The 21937-nt window shown below is 33.9% G+C and overlaps 3 protein-coding genes across 4 annotated transcripts; 1 reads left to right on the forward strand and 2 right to left on the reverse strand.

Moving 5' to 3' along the window:
* Nucleotides 1-833: 833 nt before the first annotated feature.
* Nucleotides 834-6301, forward strand: LOC107023326 (putative glucuronosyltransferase PGSIP8). Its single transcript, XM_015223984.2, has 5 exons — nt 834-1419; nt 4442-4694; nt 4834-5035; nt 5120-5267; nt 5423-6301. The coding sequence occupies exons 1-5, from the start codon at nt 1169-1171 to the stop codon at nt 5964-5966; spliced, it is 1398 nt and encodes a 465-aa protein (XP_015079470.1). The 5' UTR covers nt 834-1168; the 3' UTR covers nt 5967-6301.
* A 104-nt stretch (nt 6302-6405) lies between these two features.
* On the reverse strand, nt 6406-10816 carry LOC107023327 (peroxisome biogenesis protein 19-2-like). The gene is made up of 5 exons (XM_015223985.2): nt 10658-10816; nt 10406-10454; nt 10011-10302; nt 7916-8232; nt 6406-6610 (listed from the first exon to the last, which is right to left on the reverse strand). Exons 1-5 carry the CDS (start codon nt 10698-10700, stop codon nt 6565-6567), a joined length of 747 nt encoding a protein of 248 aa, XP_015079471.1. The 5' UTR covers nt 10701-10816; the 3' UTR covers nt 6406-6564.
* Nucleotides 10817-15655: 4839 nt separating this feature from the next.
* On the reverse strand, nt 15656-20821 carry LOC107021069 (heat shock protein DDB_G0288861-like). 2 transcript variants are annotated; one of them, XR_001456990.2, is made up of 3 exons: nt 19991-20821; nt 16342-17710; nt 15656-16247 (listed from the first exon to the last, which is right to left on the reverse strand). XR_001456990.2 is itself a non-coding variant. In XM_015221651.2 (2 exons), the coding sequence occupies exons 1-2, from the start codon at nt 20639-20641 to the stop codon at nt 16439-16441; spliced, it is 1923 nt and encodes a 640-aa protein (XP_015077137.1). In that variant the 5' UTR covers nt 20642-20821; the 3' UTR covers nt 15656-16438. The 2 variants fall into 2 exon arrangements, 1 of the variants encoding a protein (XP_015077137.1); XM_015221651.2 differs by having other exon boundaries at nt 15656-17710.
* Nucleotides 20822-21937: the final 1116 nt, after the last annotated feature.

Raw genomic sequence — 21937 nt, forward strand, 5'->3', positions numbered from 1 at the left:
GAGTAATTTGAAATGGAAGGGGTAGGATATTCCAATTCAAGATTATAACGATCCTAATGAATTTATAAATTGTGTGTCAAAGAATTGCCACTTGGCCATGAAGGTGGTGGATTCCAGTTTAGAGCAAATATAACTTTTTAAATAAGAAAAATAAAAATCATAAACAAATGCCCACAGCAGGACTCAATCAAAGTATTCAACACAAAATCGTAAACAGTGAATGGAATGATTCAAAAATCAAATGAACACTTCTTTCCCCGTCAATTTTTATTTGTTCAATTTACTAGATTTTTGGTTCAACTAAATAGATTTTTTTAAGGATAATAAACAGAATAATTATTATCCTTAACAAACAGATTATTTAATATAATAAATTTAATGCTTTAGAAATATATTAAAATAATTATAATTAATAATAAATTATTTCTTATAAACCTATCTAAAAAGTAGGCTCTTATTCAACACGTTTTTCTCTTTTATATTGAGAGTAGCTGGTCTATTCCCATTGTTGAATAGGAAAAAAGTCAACAATGATTAGTTATTTCTCTATATTATTGATATTATAATTCTTCAATTATTATCTAGTTTAATTTAATATAAATTTTAAGAAGATAAAAAGTATTTAAATTCTATAATCTTAAAATTAAAAATATATAAAATACATCTAAATTAAAAAAAAAAAAAAAGGAAAGTTAATAAGGACTTACATATTTAAGACAAAAATATCTTTGCCACGTAATAAAAAATTAACCATTACATTGATGCCATCGAGTCAACTTTGACAAACGATCACAACTTTCAACATGCAGATGAGTCCCACATGTATCTCAGAAACAAAAGATGAAAAGGATTTGAAAATTACAAATTCTATAAAATGCCTCTTCATTTCCATGAACTCCTTCAACTTTATTCAATACTCTTCTATTTATCGGCTCCTAGATCTTCTTTTAAAAATTGGTCAGTGAAGAGTTGATCAAAGCTAAGAGACACTTGCCGGTGGTCATTTTTTCACCGGAATCTTTTTTTTTCCGGTGAAAGTTTGAACGCGCACTGTTATTTCTAGGTAGAAGTACTAGACAATGTCATGTGAAAAACATCACAAGTTTTTGAAGACTTGTAATTAATTACTTGAGATTTTTTATTTGGAGGAAAGAGAAAAACAGAGAAGATGATAGGGCGGGTGGGCTTGTTGTTGGTACTGTTGATAGCAACGATAACGACTATTGGAGCTGAAACGACGTCGTTAAAAAGGGTAAACAGAAATGCGTATGCGACTATGATGTATATGGGAACTCCGAGGGACTACGAGTTCTATGTGGCGACTCGAGTAATGCTCCGATCACTTACCCGGCTGGGAGTTGAAGCCGATCTCGTTGTTATTGCTTCACTTGACGTTCCTCTTCACTGGGTTCAAACTCTGTAAGTTTTCATTTTTTCTCCTTTTCTCCGTTTATTATCTTTCGGTGGTTTTCTGCTCTGTCACCTTGGGCGTGGTTTAGTGGCTGTCAGGTACCACCTAGATACGATACATAACATAATTGCCCGAAAAATATACTTTTCCGGTCATTTTTGGTTCTTTCGTTATGAATCTGCTAATTATATATTTTCTCCCTTTTCGTAAAGAGTGACTTAACACGGAATTTAAAAATATAAAGATAATTTTTAAATTTTATGATCTTAAATTAGAATTGGGTCAAATGTATAAAATTATACTTTGATTTTGTGATTTTAAATATGCCACGTAAAAAACTGAAATATTATCAAAAAATAATGAGATTATTCATTTTTAAACATATTAAAAAAGAAAAAAAATCATTCTTTCTAAAACGAAGAAAATATTACATTTATTAAAACGCACCTCATTAAAATACTTCTATTCTTATTTACAATTATAACTTGCTTGTAATGAACCTCGTTGTAGGGTGTTATTTTTGTTAGTCAGACTAAATTCAAATATTGATAAAAAATTACTTGCCACTCTTTCGTAACCCTCTCGAAAAAACTACAATTTGTCACTTTGAGTCTTGACTACAATTTGTCACCTTGATATTTTTTTCCAACACTTGTTTCAGCTATTTGAATAATTGGTAGCATTATCATCTACTTTTGGGGTTTTGAGCCTGTGCTTGTGCTTGTTGGGCCCACGCCAAGCTGATTAAAAAGCCAAAGACTTGATAAGGATTATAATTGGGGGGACGTGGACAGCATCTTAATTGTAATTGCCTAATTAAATAAGAATTTTGCATGATGGCTTCGGTACAGGTGATAGGGAGGGGCAAATTAGGAAACTAATTGGCAATTTGGTTAATTTTATTTTAGGAAACTTACGTAGATATAATATAATAAAAAAAAAAACTATCATCTATAGCAATAACATTTTTTTCAATTGATCACTTTTATTTCATTTATAATACAAGTTTAATACATATTACAAAAAAATAATAATTTATTCACATATAATACAAGTTTTAATGATGTATAATGCATTTTTATCACACATTTTATGACATTTATAATACAATGTGACAATATTTTACCAAACAAACATAAGATATTTTAAAAACAATTATAATTCAAATATATTCCATACATAATTCACTTTTAATACATATTACAGATTTATCACATTATTGCTATAAATGATAATAAATTTAAAATATCGTTAAAATTAGTAATTATTTTTAAAGATGTATTAATTTATGTAATTTTATTTTTGCCAGCTTAAACATATGCTGGCACGGCCAAGATATTTTAATTGTTTCATGCTATGTGACGATAATCAAAGACAGACATGATATAATTAGGATATTTGTTTTAGCTTTTTTAGGAATACATGATAAGAATATTTTATTTGATTTGATTTTTTATTTAATGTTTTATATTTATTTTAGAATCGGACTAATTTAAATTTGTATGAGAAAATATACTTCCGGGCTTTTTACCCATGCGACTTCATATTAATTAAAATAAAGGACTTACCTAATTAGAAACTGATTAATTGGTGTAAATTTGGATGATAATTATATTAAATTGTTGCAACATCATTCTTTTTTATGATTTATAAGCTAAGAATAGCAAAAATATGAGTGCACCAAGCCTTTGGTCTAGTCACCAAAAATAATATCTCTTGGACAAACATATTATCATTGAGTTGAAAATCGTGCATATCACTTTGGTTGTAAAAGAAAAAAAAGTGATAACTTTGTAGTAAAAAAGTGGTTTATTTCAAAATTATTATAGTGCTATCTGACATATAAGTAGAATAAAGATAAATTTTTTTGACACAGAGCCAAGTTTTGATTGGATGGGTTGCTTCTTGGAAGTGCAACCTTGCCCTTTAATTTGTTCTTTCCACATACAATATAATAATATATTGCCACTTCTTCGATGCTTTTGGGAAGTAACTCAAAAGCACTGCTGGATCATGTGACTGGTTACTGGATGTGGACCCGAGAATGATACTCCGGTCGATTTAATTTATTTATCTAGTTTTGACTTAATATAAAATTTAAATATACAAGAAAAGAAAAAACGCATTGTATCTGAAATATATTAAAAAGAAAAGCATGAAAACAAATTGAAATGGAACAAGTGTATTCTTCAGAGGATTAAAGAACACTTAATACTCCAGATAAAAGTTTTATTTCTTGTTTCATAATAAGACTTGCCTAAGTATTAACCAATCTACAAGTTCTAATGGTCTATATGCCATGTGTTTATTCTATCTAGCATACTAAACTATTTTAGTTTATTTATTTGATACAGGTAAGGCTACATACACACTAACCTTTTCAGATTCCGCTCGTGAATTACACACGGATTTTTTGTTTTTATTATATACAGATGAAGTTACTAGTTTATTCTTCTTCTTTTTGGTACATTATTAGAAAGCAGAGTAGGCAGGTTATTACTTAACAGTAATCAAAAGTGTTCACTTCATTAGAATATTTGTTTGCACTTTGTGTTTTATACAATGTTGCCTTTCGGTAATATTTTAAGTGAGCTTATTTCAGGTTCCATATCATAGTGGGGATCTAAAGTGGTGTATCTCAGGTTATGTTTAAAAATCTGGCAATTGAATTGTAGCTTTGTCGTGATTTATGAATATTATATTGTGAAAGGATTAGTATTAACCAATGAACAATTTCATCTGATAGGTGATCGCTTATTTGATGCGCCTAGCAGTCATTTTACACTGCAACTTGAATAAATTCATTTGTTACATTTCAATTTTAGATAAGATGGTTTACCAAAGTTATTATTGGATTGAGGTGATATTAAATGTCGCGATAAGGAAAATTAGGGTTCATATAACGACCTCAAACTTAGATGATGCACGTAGTCACTTGTGGGGGAAATGTGTGCAAAGATATCCATGTCATGTAAAAACTATATGAACCTTGAAAATGAAGTAGTAATCCGTTATGTTCTTGGTATGCAGAGAACAGGAAGATGGTGCAAAGGTAGTGAGAGTTAAAAATCTGAACAATCCGTATTGTATCAACCCTAATTGGAGATTCAAGCTCACACTGAACAAACTTTATGCGTGGAGCCTCGTGGATTATGACAGGGTTGTCATGCTTGATGCAGATAACCTTTTCCTCCAGAAAACTGATGAACTGTTCCAATGTGGCCAGTTTTGTGCTGTCTTCATTAATCCCTGCATCTTCCACACTGGTCTCTTCGTCTTGCAGGTAACAGAATTCGATCTTCAATAGTATTCTTTTCCTGACAGATTAATTTGCTAATGTCAGCTACTCCTCTTGTATCACTAATAGAGATATGGGCATAGATTTTGAAATCTACATTTTACTTACAAAAGCTAAATTGCAGCCATCAAAAAAGGTGTTCAATGACATGATTCATGAGATAGAGATTGGGAGGGAAAATCAAGACGGTGCAGACCAAGGTTTTATTGGAGGCCACTTCCCTGATTTACTTGATCGGCCAATGTTCCACCCTCCTCTTAATGGTACGCAGCTCCAGGGAAGTTACAGGCTTCCTCTAGGATATCAAATGGATGCGTCTTATTATTGTAAGTTTGAGACTCTGAGCGTGTTATCTGAACAAAGTTCACATATTTCACAAGTTATAATGATTGTCTACTTTTATTCTTTAGATCTCAAACTCCATTGGTCGGTACCTTGTGGACCTAATAGTGTCATTACATTTCCTGGTGCTCCATGGTTAAAACCATGGTATTGGTGGTCATGGCCTGTCTTACCTTTGGGCATCCAGTGGCATGAACAGCGACGTCTAACTGTTGGGTAAGATTAGAACCTTTTTTGCTTTGAGTAATGTTTAGAACTCTTTTTGCTTTGTGTGATTTATACCTGAAAGTTGATCATCTTACTCCAGAAATTGTTATTGCCAATCAGTTTCTTCTTTTATAGCATCAATTTACCTGTTTGATACTTGGCAGGTATGGTGCTGAGATGATAGCAGTGGTGATCCAATCTATATTCTACCTAGGAATAATTGCAGTGACACGCCTAGCACGCCCAAATTTATCAAAGTTGTGCTATCGCCATGATGATAGCAAGAGTGCCTTGTTACTACGAACTGGCCTTAAATTGATTGCTATATGGTCTATTCTTGCTGCATACACAGTTCCTTTCTTCGTGATTCCATGTACAGTTCATCCACTAGTTGGCTGGAGTCTCTACTTACTCGGCTCTTTTTCACTATCATGTATAACAGTGAATGCATTTCTTTTGCCGATGCTACCTGTTTTAGTGCCATGGGTTGGAATCCTTGGGGCCCTTTTAGTGATGGCTTATCCTTGGTACAACGACGGTGTTGTAAGAGCAATGGCTGTATTTACATACGCCTTTTGTGCCTCCCCAGCATTATGGATGGCATTGGTTAAAATCAAGTGCTCTCTTCATGTTTCACTTGAGAGGGAAGGATTCTTGCCCAAGATAAGTGAATCTACAGCACCTGCTGGTTCTAACAAACTCTATTGAAATTCGAAAAGTTGAAGGAATCAAAAGGAGAACTAATACTTCAGAAACATCTCCAAACTTTTTGCTTAGGAGACGCGCTTGCTGCTTCAGTCTGTGCTCTTAATTAGGAAGGAATTCTGTGTGTGAGTTTGGAATTGGGAGGATGTTTGTGTTGTACATGGACCATCTCTGGTCTCTTGAATGCTACTCCACGAAAAAGATTATTTCTGTTGCTAAAATGTATGTGTAATAGGTTTTTCAAAATTTATTCATGGATTTATGTTATATATGCTAACAGTGTAAATATTAAGTCCCGGTGAAATAAGTAAAGAACAAAAGTATGAGATTATTTATTTTCCTTATTCGTGCATTTAAAGAATTATCAATGCTCTGTCCACCATCTCCAGAATCTTGAAGCATGTCATTTATGGAAAGGCATGCAATATACGATCGCCAAAAAGAAAGAAAAAAATGCACATCAATGCTTATTAGAAAGATGAGAACCACAATCAAATTCCATACAAACAATAACCCGTGTTCTATATGTATATTGTTTACAATGGTAAAAGAACCAACTTAAGGAGCAAGGTGGACATCAGGATGGTCGAGCCCAGTGTCTTCACATAATACAGCAGTTCTGTTGGGACTCGAGCATCTCCGGTGATCTGTAAACCATAAGAAGAAAAACTGCTCAATCACAATTAAAGATACTTCGAAACATCAAAACAGTTACAGGGGTTTCATTTTCATGCAGATACAGTGATAAGACATGAAAACAAAAACGTCTTCAAATGAAGAAGAGGGCTCATTTCCAAGAAACATGTGTGTGTTGCACAAAAGATTCAGATATCATCAAAAAGATGGTGGATAGAATGAGGAATTCTCCTCATTTTCTAACATATGCCATCAATTTTGTTCTTCCTTTACAATGTAGCACAAGGTTCTTCACCCAGCTGATTTGCCTTTTGAAACTAGGATAGTTGTCACACGGGATACAGTCCAAAGAAAACTTTGAACTTCATAATGTAGCTCTCTACAGATGAGGGAAGAAAAAGGGTGGTCGAGAAGTGCACATGCTTGCTGTCCATAAGGTTAAAGCAAATCAGCAAAAACCCTTACAAATATCTGCACGCTTCCATATTTCGCATGAACTTTTTACTGTTGAAGCTGGAGGTATTAACAAGTACGTCCATTAACATCCTAGTTGAAAATTGCAACCACCAAAATATTGTTTTCCTCGTCTGTATTGTTTGATTAACTTGCCTCGATAGGTTTTCCCTGTAAGTAGTACTCCCTCTGTCGTATTTTTATGTGGCACCCTTTGACTAAGCACAAAGTTCAAGAAAAAGAGAGAAATTTGAGGTATAAAACAAACCTTAGACATTTTTGTGGCTACAACTTATTTTATTGAGGGCAATTGGGGATATTAAAGTTGAGTTGTTTCTAATAATAAAAAGGTGACATTCTTTTTGGGACAGACTAAAAAAAAAAGAGTCACATAAATTGAGACAATGGGACTAAGACTTAATATCTCCACCCCTCAGCGTCAAGATTAACAGAAATCTTATGTTGGTTTAATCTAAGGTCTCACATAAAGCGGTGTTAACGATATCACAGGAAAAAAGGATATCTTGATCAGACTGCAGTTGAGTTTTGTAGGAGTGGTTTGTTTAGTCAAAAAGTTGAGCCAAGAAGTGGAACTTTCAGGCTTTAATAGGATCATATCATAAGGTAATACAGTTGACACACATTATCAGCGCTTATATCTAAAAATATAGACTATCAAAGATACTAGCATGCTTTGAGTCCATCATCTTTAGGCAAATATGAATAGGCCAAAAGCTTAAATGCGTAAAATCTCCAGGTAAAACAAGGAAAAAGGGCATGAGTCCAGCAATTAACTGCTACCAATAGATCAACACCCAGACAACTTAATTTGAATGGAATTCTGAAGATGCTAGAGCACTTACAGTTGTCCAAGAGTTGATATATCAAAGTCTGGAGCAAGTTCCTGCACTATATCGTTTGGTGGTTGGCCACATTCTTGCATTTTCTGCATAAGCTCAACAATTTTGTTGAAGTTGCTTGGCTCAGTTTCATAAACTTTGTTTAGATCTCTGATAAGTTCATACTGCTGCCTGTAACGATCATATTCTTCACCGCTTAACTTGGCTTTATTGTCTTCCAACCATTTTGGATATCTTTCTCCAATTTCTCTCATAGGTTCATGAAGAATTTCCTTTGAAAGAAGCTGCTGCATCATGGTCTCTACAATAGACTCCATGTCCTAGCAATTAGTCAATCAAAATAGTTACAAATCCATTCCAAACAAGTTAGAAGAAGCAACATATAAGAATAATAAATGCACTAGAGAGAATGCTTAGTCCCTACATGGACATTCTGGATGATCGCAGAAAATGAACAGAAAAACAAAGGAATTGAACATTTTAGGAGCTATTCGCTACTAAATTTCATTTGTACTTTTTGGTGTACATAAGGTATCTCTTTATGTTTTAGATAGTACAATGGACTTTTAAAAGGCTTAGTAAAATAGTCGTGTTGTGTTATCTGAGGTACAATGGTGGTGCAATTGGCAGAATGATTTTGGCTTATTAACAACAACAAACCCAGTGCAATCCCACTAAGTAGGGTTTGGGCAGGGTATAGTGTACGCAGACCTTACTACTACCTCGTGGAGATAGAGAGGCAATTTGACTTATTAACAGAAAAGAAAAAGAGAATAAGGCAACTGGAAGCTTTCATACTATAGGTAACCAAAACTTCAAAGCAAATCCAAGCTGTGAACACCTTTCATGGCTCTGATAGACAAAGAAACCTATGCCAAGCCAATAGTGCAGATTCCAAACCATACAACACCTTAATCCAAAAGTGCACAGCAACAAAACTCTTTCTAGCCTCCCATTCAATTAGTACGAAACTATTGAGTCTTTCTAATTTCTCATTCAACGCATTCAAATGTTTCATCATGTTCAACATTGTCAGCCTCTATTTTTAAAAGACTATTGTAATTAACATTGAAATGTTGTCCCCCACTCCAGCCAATGAGAAAGCTGTCTCAGCGCTTTGCTCTTAACAGTCCTACGTTATTCTTATATGATCCATAACTGTACTTCATTTGCGTTATTAAGTAGGAGGAATCAAGAAGATGAAACAGAGATCTAGCCAAAGCTGAACCTTCATAACCAGAACAATTTCCTTACCAGGAAAAACAAGCTATTCAAACAGCTAGAAATTGAAAAGTAAAGTAGCATATAAATCAATAATGATATCCAAAATCCTAAGCAGAGAAATTCCAAAGTAGAGGGAACAGGACCTAAGAATGTAACAGGCTTTGAAAGGGGCACGTCCTGGATAGGTTCCTCCAAAGGGTCTTTAGAAGTGTGGCAGTTCTCTACTTTGGAGGATTCAGTCAACAAAACCAAACAATTTAATGAAATTCATTCTTTGGAACAAGAAGTTTGATTCAGCTTCCTTAGTCCACTGATCTACAAATGCAATTTTATTTTATTTTTGATTAGGACAGATCAACATATGCGATTCGAACTGATTTATACAGTATATGTTGGTCCAAACATACTTCACAAGCCAACTGAACACAAGACTACAACAACTTCCACAATCTGCAGAATGTTTAAAATCATTGAAAAGCCTTGAGATCTTACATCAATTCATCACCAAAAGTTTCCCATGCATAGAAGCAATCATTTAGTCAGCTGAAAATATTAATTATGTTCATAATGAAGCAAAATGCTTTCTCTTAACTACATCAATATATTAACATCCTCTTTCCTCATCACCCTCCCTTTCCCGAACATCCATATGTAGGAGAACCAAATGTTTCGATCATTATACAAATTTTCTGAAAGGGACTTCACACTCAACTATGAAGCTTCATAAGAGATGGATATTTTGCAGTTTCAATATTCACCGTTCCATACAAAACATACACCAGTATAAACCCACAAAATGGGCCACTGTTCATTTGAAAGAACTAAAGAGAAAAAAGCAACAAACTTAAACATTAAAAAAGCATAAGAAATATACCTGAGAACCAGCCAGCTCCTCAAACTGTTTGACCCAATCCTCCATCATTGGATCACTTCCAAAGTTTTCCACAGTGGGTCTCGGCCCTGCCACTGATTCCAATCCTTTAACAGCCTCTCTTGTCTGCTCTCTAAGCTTATCAAGAGCTTCCGAGACATGCGAGTCCTTCACCTCCTTGGCAGCCTTTTGCTTCCCTTTATTCTTAGCTTTCAAATCGGGTAACGACATCCCAAGCCCTTGAACCTCACTAGGCATACAAGAACTCTCTTTCTTGCCCTCTCCATCCCCATTTCTACAATCAAAATCAACCCTTTTCAATCACAGCTCAAAATTCAAACCCCATTAGCTAAAACATAAGTAAAGATTTACATGCCACAAGAGAAAGCAGAAAAAACCTTTGAGAAGCAGTAGTGAGATTGAGGCTCTGAAAATCATCCAAAGCACCTAAAAATAATGAATTTCCAATCAAAATCAATTCAATCTTCTCCTCAAAATCAAACACTTACCCCATAACTGTTGCTTTCGGTGTGAAATAAAAACATTAATATCAAACACTGTATTCACTCCAAAGCAATGACTATATAGGCAAGAAACAGGTTAATAGAAATAAATTGGTCGAAATGGGTAAAAGGGAGTTTGCTACTCACTATCAAGAAGTTGGTCTAAATCATCAGAGTGGTCCGTAGCCATGGATTCCTCTAAGCTCTGCGTCTCCACTATTGCCAAAACCTAATCTTTTTGAATCAAAGATAATGAATAAAAATTGAGATTTAATTTATATAGAGGGTGTGGGTAAGGTATAATGACGTATTTTTTGGCGGAAAAGCCGACAAAGGGAAATAGGGTTTTGTGAAAACAGTTCCTTTCTCTATTTCATTGTCCATATTTTCTTTTATATTTATCCTTATTTATTTATTTATTTTAACAAATCAAAAAAATAATAATTTTTTTTAAATACCTTATTTAATTTTAGAAAATTTTTAGTATTATAAAGTTATAATGCATGCTTTTTGAAACTAGAAAATTCATTTATTATATTTAGAGAGTTGCATAATCTTTTAAGTCAATAAAAAAATTGTAATTAAATAGGGACATGGAGTATTATATTTGAACATGTGGGACCTGCACTTTATTTTTCTTCTTTTTCTCTTAAACTCCACCAAAATGATATTTTTAAGTTTCTCCAACCATGTGTGTAGCTCACTCTCTTTTATTTAATTGACATGTCATATCCACATAAGATATATTAATGTCATATAATAATTATTTCATAACTATTTTTAAAAATTATTAACCAAAATTATTTAATAAAACGTAAAATAATAACATTTTAATTTATTATTGACATCTCTCATCCTCCCATTTTTCACTATTTGACCACCAAAAGAAAGTCATCGTCGACGTCGTAAATTCAACTGTAAAATTTAATATAGCATTTTCGATTTTCCGGCATGGATAGTAGTACAAACTGGTCGGAGAAGGTAGAAAATCTCGTCGATGTCGGTGAAATCGATGGAGTCATTGCGTCGTCTTCATATTTGTCGGCATCGTCTCCATTTTTGTCGGCTTCATCATTATTTTTGCCGGAGAAATCAAAGTAACAACAACCTAAGCCACCTAACAACCACTAACGATAATCTAAGCCACCTAACAACAGATCTAACCAAACTTTTCATAATCCAATGCCAACTACTATTTCACACCCCAAATTGCTTACAAGTACAAGAACAATTTTGACAGCAAAAGAGGTCAAGTTACTCATTAGAGATATTAACAATTATATTTATTTCACTAATTTTCTGATTTTTTTCTTTGCTTATTATGTTCAAAAAAAATTCAATTTCGTTTTTTACTTAGGGTAACAAAAAAAAACATAAAGGAATTTGGAAAGGAACAAGAAAGGCAAAAAGAGAGAAATTGAGGTCTGGTAGGGAAAGAACAGGAAAATGATGATTGAAGAGGAAAAGAAAAAGAGAGAAATTGAGGTCTGGTAGGGAAAGAACAGGGAAAATGATGATTGAAGAGGAGAAGAAAAGCGATGAGTGGGGGAAAGAAGAAAGAAGTGAAAGAAAAAAGAAGATAAATAACATAAGGTGTGGATAAGAAAGAAAAATAGGGTTGAGGTTGGGGTGGCCGAAAGAATAGTAGTGTGGGGAATAAGATGGGGTGTTTTCCTTTTTAAATTTATTATTTTCTTTTTTTTAATAATTTTAATATTTTAAAAGTAAAAGTTAAAATTTTAAATATCATGTTCATTGCCTTTACAAGCGTGTGACTACACTCTCTTGCCAACTCATCTATATTAATACCACATAAGGATGGTCAATGGTTAGAGTAGTTTAATATGTTGTGTTATGTTGAGTATAAGGATTCAGCTAACAAAATGTTAAATATAAAAGTCTAACATATAAACCGCTACAAGTATAAGAGTCTACCAGACCATTCTGCCTTTTTCTTTGTTTGTTTTTCTCTTTCCTTTTTTTTCTTTAAATCTATTTTGAAACTAATTTAAGTACTCTATCATTTTGTACATATTAAAATAATTCTTTTATCTAATTATTTTAGTCAAATTTTTTAAATTTTTTATCAATTCAAAAGGCATGAGAATAAAAAATTTAACTTAATTCTTTAAATGGTTATTTATATTATAAAACTGACCACCAAAATTATTTCTATTCTTTTCTTCCATTTTTCATTTATAGTAAATTAAAAATTTACACGTTTGTATTTCGTATTATTTCAGTTTTACTTTTAAAATTTATCTAAAAATTATTTTTTACTTATTTGAAAATTAATTTTGATCATGAAAATTTGAAATACAACTTTTCAACTTGAAGGTATATTCAAATTTGAAAAACATGTTAGTATATATACTTTTAAACTCATTTTTCACTTTTGATATTATATCAAAGTACATTCAAACAACAATATTATTTCAAATATTTTATTATTAGAATAAAGCATACTATTATTATCAAGTGGTGCTCCATATATTTCAAATACAGTAACAAACATATTAAATTCTACGGTCAAATGCCCCACACACACACACACACACATATATATATATATATATATATATATGATCATTTCAAAGTCGAGTGCAGAAAACATGTCAATTGGGAAAAAAACAAGAGTTTTTTCAAGAGTGTAGTACCATTCCTACTATTGTTTATACACATACTTCACAGGAGAATTTTATCAAATACATTGACTGAATGAATTTTCTACTAAATGTATCGTCAATTAATATACTTGAAGAAACAAAATGGAAATGAATAAAAGAATCAGATAGTTGTTAATCCAAAATCAAAAGAAAGGGTACACCTTAATACATCTAGTTTTGAAATTTTATAAAAACAAAAATAGAGAAAAAACATAAAATTACCATTGAAGTTGTTTCAAATTTTCAGAAAAAGACACTTTAACTTTGCAAGTGTCCTATTACCCACAAAACTATCTAAATCTACAATAAATATACCATTTTGACTAATTTTAACACCACTCGTGTTGTCACAACATATGGGTGCGTGAAGGATTGTTGATTCAACTTCATACCAATGTAAAATTGTCATTTGGCACTTTCAATTTGCCTTATTGAAAAAAATTATAAAAACTCATGTATTAATTATTATTTTTTTAACTTTATCAAGAATAGTTTTTAATTTTTCAAATCTTTTTTCTCAATTTCCCTACCATCATTAGCTTACCCATATTTCTTGAGCATCCATGACTTCATTTTTTTTTCTTTTTCTTTTTTTTCCTTTTTGACGTTTATTTTTAAAACTAATGTTATTCAGTTTTATTTTTGAAAAAAATAAATTAGTTTAGCGATTTTTTTCTCTTACAAATCAAGATTGGAATCTGGGAGTAGTTAAACTATGAAAAAATCAATTTGAAAGTAAGAGTTGGAGAAGGTGATAATTTAAATGTCAGATTTTGACTTGGTAATATTTGAGTATTTGAATTTTAATTATTTGACGATATTTATTTTCATAAATAAATTAATTGATAGTAATTTGACTAAAAATTAACAGTGTTGCTGCAAAATCTGCTCAGCCACAATGACTTTGATTATTTGCTGCAGCACAAAGAAAATGGAAAAGAATAACTCAATTGAGATGAAGAAAGAGAAAAAGAAAGAACAGAGTTGAGGTGAAGAAGAAAGAGAAAAAGAAAGAACAGAGTTGAGGTGAAGAAGAAAGAGAAAAAGGGAAAAAGAAAAATAAAAAAATTAGATTAAAAATAATTAAAAATTATTTTAACACGTGTCAAGTGATTATTAGTGTGTGACATACAAATCTTTTTGTATAAGTAGTACTGAGTGAAAAATGAGATAACATTCTATTTTGAAATTATTTAATGAGGTAATAGAACACCCACAAAATCAAGGTATCTTTTTCTAAATTTAAAATAACTTCAATGGTGATTTTATGTCTTTTCTCCAAAAAAAAATATTTAAATAAAAACATGTATGTGTAGAATCCTAAGTTCTATAGGAAAATGAAAAATACTGTAGAATTATCAATGCAATAAATATGATAGATAAAAAATATAGGACAAAGGAGAGGCTAAAAATTTGATAGAAAAGGCATATAATCCCAACATAAGAACTTTGAAGTAATGTTTTTGCCCAATAAATTAAAAAAGAGGTAGAGAAATTGTGAAAATCAAAATGTTAACTAAGCCAAGAGGGTAATCACCAAAATGAAAATGATAGAGGAGTCAAATTCAGAGGAAGATAGGTATAATCGAAAATAGATCAAGCATAGAGAAGGAAAAGCTGCGTGAGTTAAGTATAAAAAGACAACACACGTGTCACCAAAAAGAATACATATGTCTATTACAATTGAATGCACCAAAGTTAATCTTCACAATACCAAAAATGCCCTTATTTGTCCCATTACATTTTCAGCACAAGGTACAATTATTATAAGCTGTGTTAGTCCTTTAAAATTGTCACTTCTCAGTAAAGAGAGGTAAATAAATAAAGCAAATGTGTTTTTGCTTCTATTCTCATTATCTAACTGATAATTACTGCTTATCTGATCAAATGATGCTGAAAATATTTTTTAGCACTTGATTATGCTTGAACTGAGAACTAAATGACTACATAAACTTCTTTCTTGATATTTTCCTAATTGCCTATATGTTCGAAAATCAAATTCAAACATTCTCTTTTTCCTAGAAAAGAATGAAATATCATTCTGTTTCTTTTCTTAAGATGTCATATCTTGGGGAAATTCAATAGCTTAAAGTGAAATGACACCCTATCATCAAAATCATCAGTTCTCCCTCTTATTTCTCTCGGTGATATATTTACTCATCAACACAAAAGATAGTCAAATCTTGTTGAAACTTTATAATAATATTTCATGCTTAATCTTTTCCGAAATCAAATTCACGTTTTATTTTACTTCTCTATAATAATAATATTCTACATGTGATAAAGTAGTGCATTCAGCATGGTGATGCACCCTTTGTCAAATTACCTCTATATATCCAGTCATACCAAAAATTTGTGTAATAATTATTTGTAAAAAATATATATGATAATTATCATTAATGACATGCACATAGAAAATTTTATGTCTGAATATCTAAATGCAAAAATTATATTTAAATGGCATATGTTAATTCATAACTTCACAAAAACTACCGCTGTTTGTCTTTTTACATTCATATTCTTTCTTAGAAAAAAAAATAGTTAAATTGGTTAACAAATACATTCCTTCTTCTTGGTACATAAAAGTACTAATCTAATTTTTTTGTTTATAACAGCTAAATGAAATCTAAATATCATACTGCACCTTAATTCTTATCTTAGCATTTTCACTACCAAGGAGCCAGACAATAACAGTAACAGTAACCATTATATTCTCAGACTTGAGACTGAAGAAATTTACTTCAGAACTTGTTCGAGTAAAATTACCAGCTGGCTTAACAATGTAACTTTCTAAACAATCCCCGTGTGTGAAGAGAGGAGAAGGAAACAAGCCAAAGGTCGCACCTAACACTGAGCCATATATGTAATTTCCACCACCTGATTAGAGGTGGATTCTTTAAAGTAGGAAGCCAACAACATCAACTGCAAATGGACCGTCGTCACCTGTTGCTAACATGCGTTTACATGATCAGATGTAGTACTCACCCAGATTATTCACAGATGGGGCGTCATTTCTCTGCGCACTGCAGGTATAGCTGTTACCTTTCTTCCATATCAATTCAAACTGACTACTGCAGAGATTCAATAAATGCATTCTAGTGGTCAATATTCAGGACATTTCTTACTTGAGGGTTGGAATTTTTTGCTAAGAATCAGAAACCACACCTGTGGCAGAAGGCACAGCATTTTCATTTAGAGGAAAAAGAGAAGCACCAGCGATGGGATCTGAAGCTTGAGCACCATTCAAAACTTGTTGAGCACCCTATGAATGGTCTGGGGAGTTTGTGACGGGATTAGGCGGATAAATTGCTTGAAGTCCTGCTTGTCCACATATAGGGTTGTGACCTTCATCACACTTGAGCGCTGACTTGTGCTGTTTACCCGAAAGATGTTGTCTCAGAATCTCCCGTGTGTCACATTGCACATTGCACAGGTCACACATCAAAGGAATTACAACATTAGAATTGGAAGGTTCAGTCGCCAGCCTCTTTGCTTTAGAAGCTTTCTTTTTCTTCCTTCCACCAACTAATGTCTTACGTTTCACACCGGACCTCTGATTTCCAGGTTGATTCATCATGGGCTTATCTGGCGTATCTCGATTTGCATCTTTAGGTTGATCAGCTTGTTGTGCATTATTGGTTTTCTGTTCATTTTCAGAAGATAAAGTGTCTAAAGGAATATTTTGTGGTGGATTCTGCTGAGTCTCTTCTTCCACAAGGAAGTTATCAGGCTTCATGTCTGTTAAAGAAATATTTTGTGGTGGATTCTGCTGAGTCTCTTCTTCCACAAGCAAGTTATCAGGCTTCATGTCTGTTAAAGGAAAATTTTGTGGTGGATTCTGCTGAGTCTCTTCTTCCGCAAGCAAGTTATCAGGCTTCATGTCTGTTAAAGGAATATTTTGTGGTGGATTCTGCTTTGTCTCTTCTTCAACAAGCAAGTCATCAGGTTTCATGGCTGTTAAAGGAATATTTTGTGGTGACTTCTGCTTAGTCTCTTCTTCCACAAGCAAGTTATCAGGCTTCATGGCTGTTAAAGGAATATTTTGTGGTATATTCGGCTTAGTCTCTTCTTCCACAAGCAAGTTATCAGGCTTCATGGCTGTTCCTGGTTCAAAATCACTAGAAGGTTTCTGCACATTCTCGACATCGCTAACAGTTCTGTTTTCATTTGCTTCCAATTTTTCCAAGTTCCTTTTGTGCCGCTTTCCATTCAAGTGCATCTTAAGTATGCCCAAACAACCGCAATCAACATTGCACAGATCACACCTACCAACTCCAGCAGAATTGCTAACTTTATTCCTCCTTCTATCACAACCTTTACTCTGACCATCACCTCTCCTTCTATCACCACCTTTGCTCTGACCATCACCCCTCCTTCTATCACCACCTTTGCTCAGACCATCACCCCTCCTTCTATCACCACCTTTGCTCTGACCATCACCCCTCCCTCTATCACCACCTTTGCTCTGACCACCACCCCTCCTTCTATCACCACCCATCCTTCGACCACCACCCTTATCAAATGATTGACCAACCTGCAGAAGTAGCATCATGTGAACATTCAAGACTTCAACACCAGTTCCAACAAAATGGATTACTAGAAGTGGAGGAGAAAATGGGAATGTAGCTAGATCCGCAAAAAATCTAATGGCCTTCATCCCTGGCCTTGTCTACATTGCTAAATAGTTGCTTCACCTTTGCACATTTAATAAAAGTTTTGACAAGATAAGACAAAATTTATTGCTAGCATTATGCTCATAATAAGAAGAATAAAGCAGACTCAAATGGAAAATAGATTGACCATCTGGTAGAATAGGTAGCAGCTCAATGTATAAGCCTATATGGATGGGTTTCTGGTAAATGGAATTGTTCTCATAATTCTAAGTTTTAGCAGAATAGTATGATGGCAATAAGTAGGATTGAAATGTATCACATGGATCTATTTCATTTCTGTCTGAGCTAAGCCTGCCAAACATATTTTACTTCCAGGAAGAAACTCTCTCCACATTCTTGGCCCTTCTTCTCCTTGCTCAAGGTTAAATCTGAACCAACCTTTAACCATTCTAAGCAACAGCAAGAATAGGATACTCGAATAAAAACTACCACTTTTTATCTTCTTCTACCTCACCGACACTTATATTTCACCCTTTTCACTGGCATAATAATCTCAAAACAGCTGCATTCAGAACATTGTTCAGTAAGTGTATTTTCGAAGTATAAAGTTTTCACGGCACTTCCACCTCCACAAGCACAGCCAACCATTATGGAAGATGCTGAGACAGTCACATCTCTCAACAAATAATATGGTGTTGCCACATCTATATGAATCGGGAATGTTTTTTCCGTTCTCAGACCCACGAATCACAGGACATTCTATCACCGACCGAAGATGATGCCCAATCTTGTAGAAGGAAGAAAATTCAATAACACAACCAATAGCATTGCAAATGCTATAAGTACAAGGGCGGAGGACTGGTCTACTTGAAACTTTAGTAAAACAGTTCTAGGTTAAACTAATCTCTAAAAGAAAATGCGCATGGTCTACAAGTAGCTTCTTCTATCATAATCCCCTCTAATGAATTCTTTTAGCACCCTATTCTTTCGAACAACTAGAGCTCGACCTAAAGTAATATAATTGCCGACTACTTCACATGACTTTTGAGAAAAAGGCCACAAGTTCATGATGGCAGATATGCCCATGGGTTTAGTTCAAGTGGTAAAGGTTGAGGGAGTAGTGACTTGGGTCACAGGTTTGAGCAAAGTGCCATGCAAACTGCCTGACATTTCGTGGAAAAGGTAGAGGGGCGGGCTCATTGTCCCGACTTTAATAAGTTGCAATTGGTCCTCAAGGTTGGACCCAGACGGATTTCTTGGTCAATTAAAAAAAGGTTCATCATTGCAGACATACTAACAACTGTATTAGAACATACAATACATCAGAAAGCCAAAACAACCCACATGATTACTCCAACAGCTATAGGCATGCTCATCAACACTTGACAGATACACTCCTACTTAGGAAGATGGTCTGGTACATTTTCTCACTCCTTCCCCCCTAACTCCATCTCTCATGATGTCCAACACTCGCCATGCTTTCTAGGCCATTGTCCTCAATGTATTAGTAATCGAAGATAACTACTTATAGAAGTCCAAAATTTCAGTTGCTCGATCATACAAAGGCACTTAAGAAAGATTTGAAAAGAACTTCAAAAATGCAAAAAGGAACAACAATTTCTCTATAGTTCATGCAGGAAAAGAACTCGTGAATAATTCAAGTACGCATTCTGCAAAGTCCTCTACGCATGTTGGATAATAAGTTCTGTAAAACCTGAACACCACTCTAAAATCAAGATACGATCGTCATGAATTAAGAGAAATGAAATTCACATATAAGTCACTGTTGTCAAAGGCTCCGTTGAGGTGCGCTTAATCCAAACTAGGTGCCGAATAGGTTTTCTGCTTCACTTCGTCTAAGCCGCGCTTTACTGCAGGCACTAAGGCACACACCTCACTGTTCATGTGCTCTGCCTAGAAGACAGAGTCACCAAATAAAGTCATTTCACCAAATTGTAACTTTTTCTATTTGGTTTTCTACATAATTGTGATTTGGGCTTATAGTTATTTTTCTTGAACTGTCTATATTCTTGCGCTATTATTCACTAAAGGTCACTCTTTATAATTGCAGACATAAAGCCTTTAGCTTTACGGCTTTGATAACGCTGATATAAGTTATAACATAGTTCAGAAAAAGGAAAAATAACAGATTTCTCAAAACACGAAGACGAAATACTTCTTACTCGACAGAGACCACTTACATGAGAATGCAATCCAGATGGCCCCGCCCCATTTCCAGGGAATGCACCAGATCCCAAACCCGAACCTGTATAGGTACCCGGTCCTCCAATCACGGGTCTGAACCCTTGAGCCTGGGGGTACCAACTCTGGCCGTGCAATCCACCCGTGGCCGTCAGCCTTTCGGCTGCACCCACAGAACTAGCTAACTGGTTCAACTGAGCCAACGCTGCCACAGGATTCACCCCTAGCCCAACCCCGTCTGTCCTTTGGGGCAAGTGATAACCATTCTGCTGATTGGGTAACCGAAAGTGCGGTTGCCCGTGTGATGCCGAAGCGGGTTGAATTGAAACCCCTGGCGGATGAATTGGGGGTTCTTGAAAATTCCATTGGTGATGGGCTTGTGGGTGTTGCGGTGGATATGAATCTGAATAATTGGGAGGGTTATACGATGAATATTGTTGTTGGGTTTGTTGATGATGATACTGCGGCTGTTGTTGATGATATATCTGCTGCTGCTGTTGTTGTTGTTGTTGTTGATGTGGGTCTTGATAATTGGAGTAATATGATTGACGATCATAGGCTTGAAAACGAGATGGGTTGTAGGATTGTTGTTGGGATGCAGGATAAGAAGGATATTGATTTTGCTGAGATGAAGACGAAGACGAATCCATGGAGCTTTAGGGTTTATTTGCAGGTACTATGATTTTTATCTATCAACCAAGACAGACTGAGAAAATGATTTCTAAATCTGAAATTCAAATTCCGGAATATTAATAATTATAATTATCAAGAAAACAAACGAGCCACTATATATAAAATCATGGAGAGAAAAAAAGCCTAAAATCGTCCCTCAAGTTTACGCTCTCAAGCAAAGTCATCCTTATTCTTATAAAAGTGGCGTTCGGTTCTTCGGTTTGATTTAATCAAATTTTAATTTGGTTTTTTGGTATTAGATTTTAGAAAAGTATGTACCGTAGTTTATACGAAACTAAATCGATTCAGTTTAATTTTTTCTACTTCAGTTTGATTTAATTTGATGTTTTTAAATCGATTTTTCGATGTGACTAAAAATAAAAACAAAATATGATAAAGTGTTAAGAGTTTCATCATGTATTTAATAAAAAAAAAAGAGCATAGATTATTTTTTAGCAAAGATGTCAAAAGATTTGTTTCCATTTCTTAGCATAGATGACTGCCATTTTGCTAAGACTAAAGGTTTTCTCCTATACCGGAATGCTGAATGAATAATGAAGAGAGCAAGCAGCCTAGCAAACACGATGTAACGATAAACTTTCGAACAATCAAAATATAAGGACTCACAATGTACAATTGTACATAAACAACAAAGTTCAACACTTTATTGACATTATATTTGTTGTCATTTAAAAATTGAAAATTTGAATGGGTCATGTAAATTTTTTGAGTCAAAAATTCAAAAGTGTATAGCTATTATTAATTAAGCAATATCATTTAAATATTTTTAAATTTAGTAAATAAAATTTTGGTTCTTCGATGCATCGTAGTTTCGAGACCCTTGCACCAAACTCCGAACCAAAAAATTGAAGTTCTGAAAAAAGAAAACCGACACCAAATCGAAACACGAAGAACCGAAATCGAAAAATCAAAGTTTTTCGATTCAGTTCGATTTTTCAATTTTTCGATATTTATGTCCGCTCTTACTTATCATATGAAGCATAAGCAGTCATTTAATATGCATATAATTCATATGCACGTGGCAAATTGAAATTGTGTGAAAAACATATGTTGTATATGTCAAATCGTGCGAGATTTGCTACGTATAATACGTGGTGCACTGATCGGAGTGTTTCACCCTTAACTAGAGGTCTTGGGTTCGAGCTATGGGTATGGAAAAAATCTTGTTGGGAACGCCACTCCTGAATGGACCCTGCAGTGCGCGATTCAAATTTAGCCAGAGCTTCAATGTTGACTCTGGATATCGAGTGAGA

This window comes from Solanum pennellii, chromosome 6, assembly GCF_001406875.1.
Source record: "Solanum pennellii chromosome 6, SPENNV200".
Lineage (NCBI taxonomy): Eukaryota > Viridiplantae > Streptophyta > Magnoliopsida > Solanales > Solanaceae > Solanum > Solanum pennellii.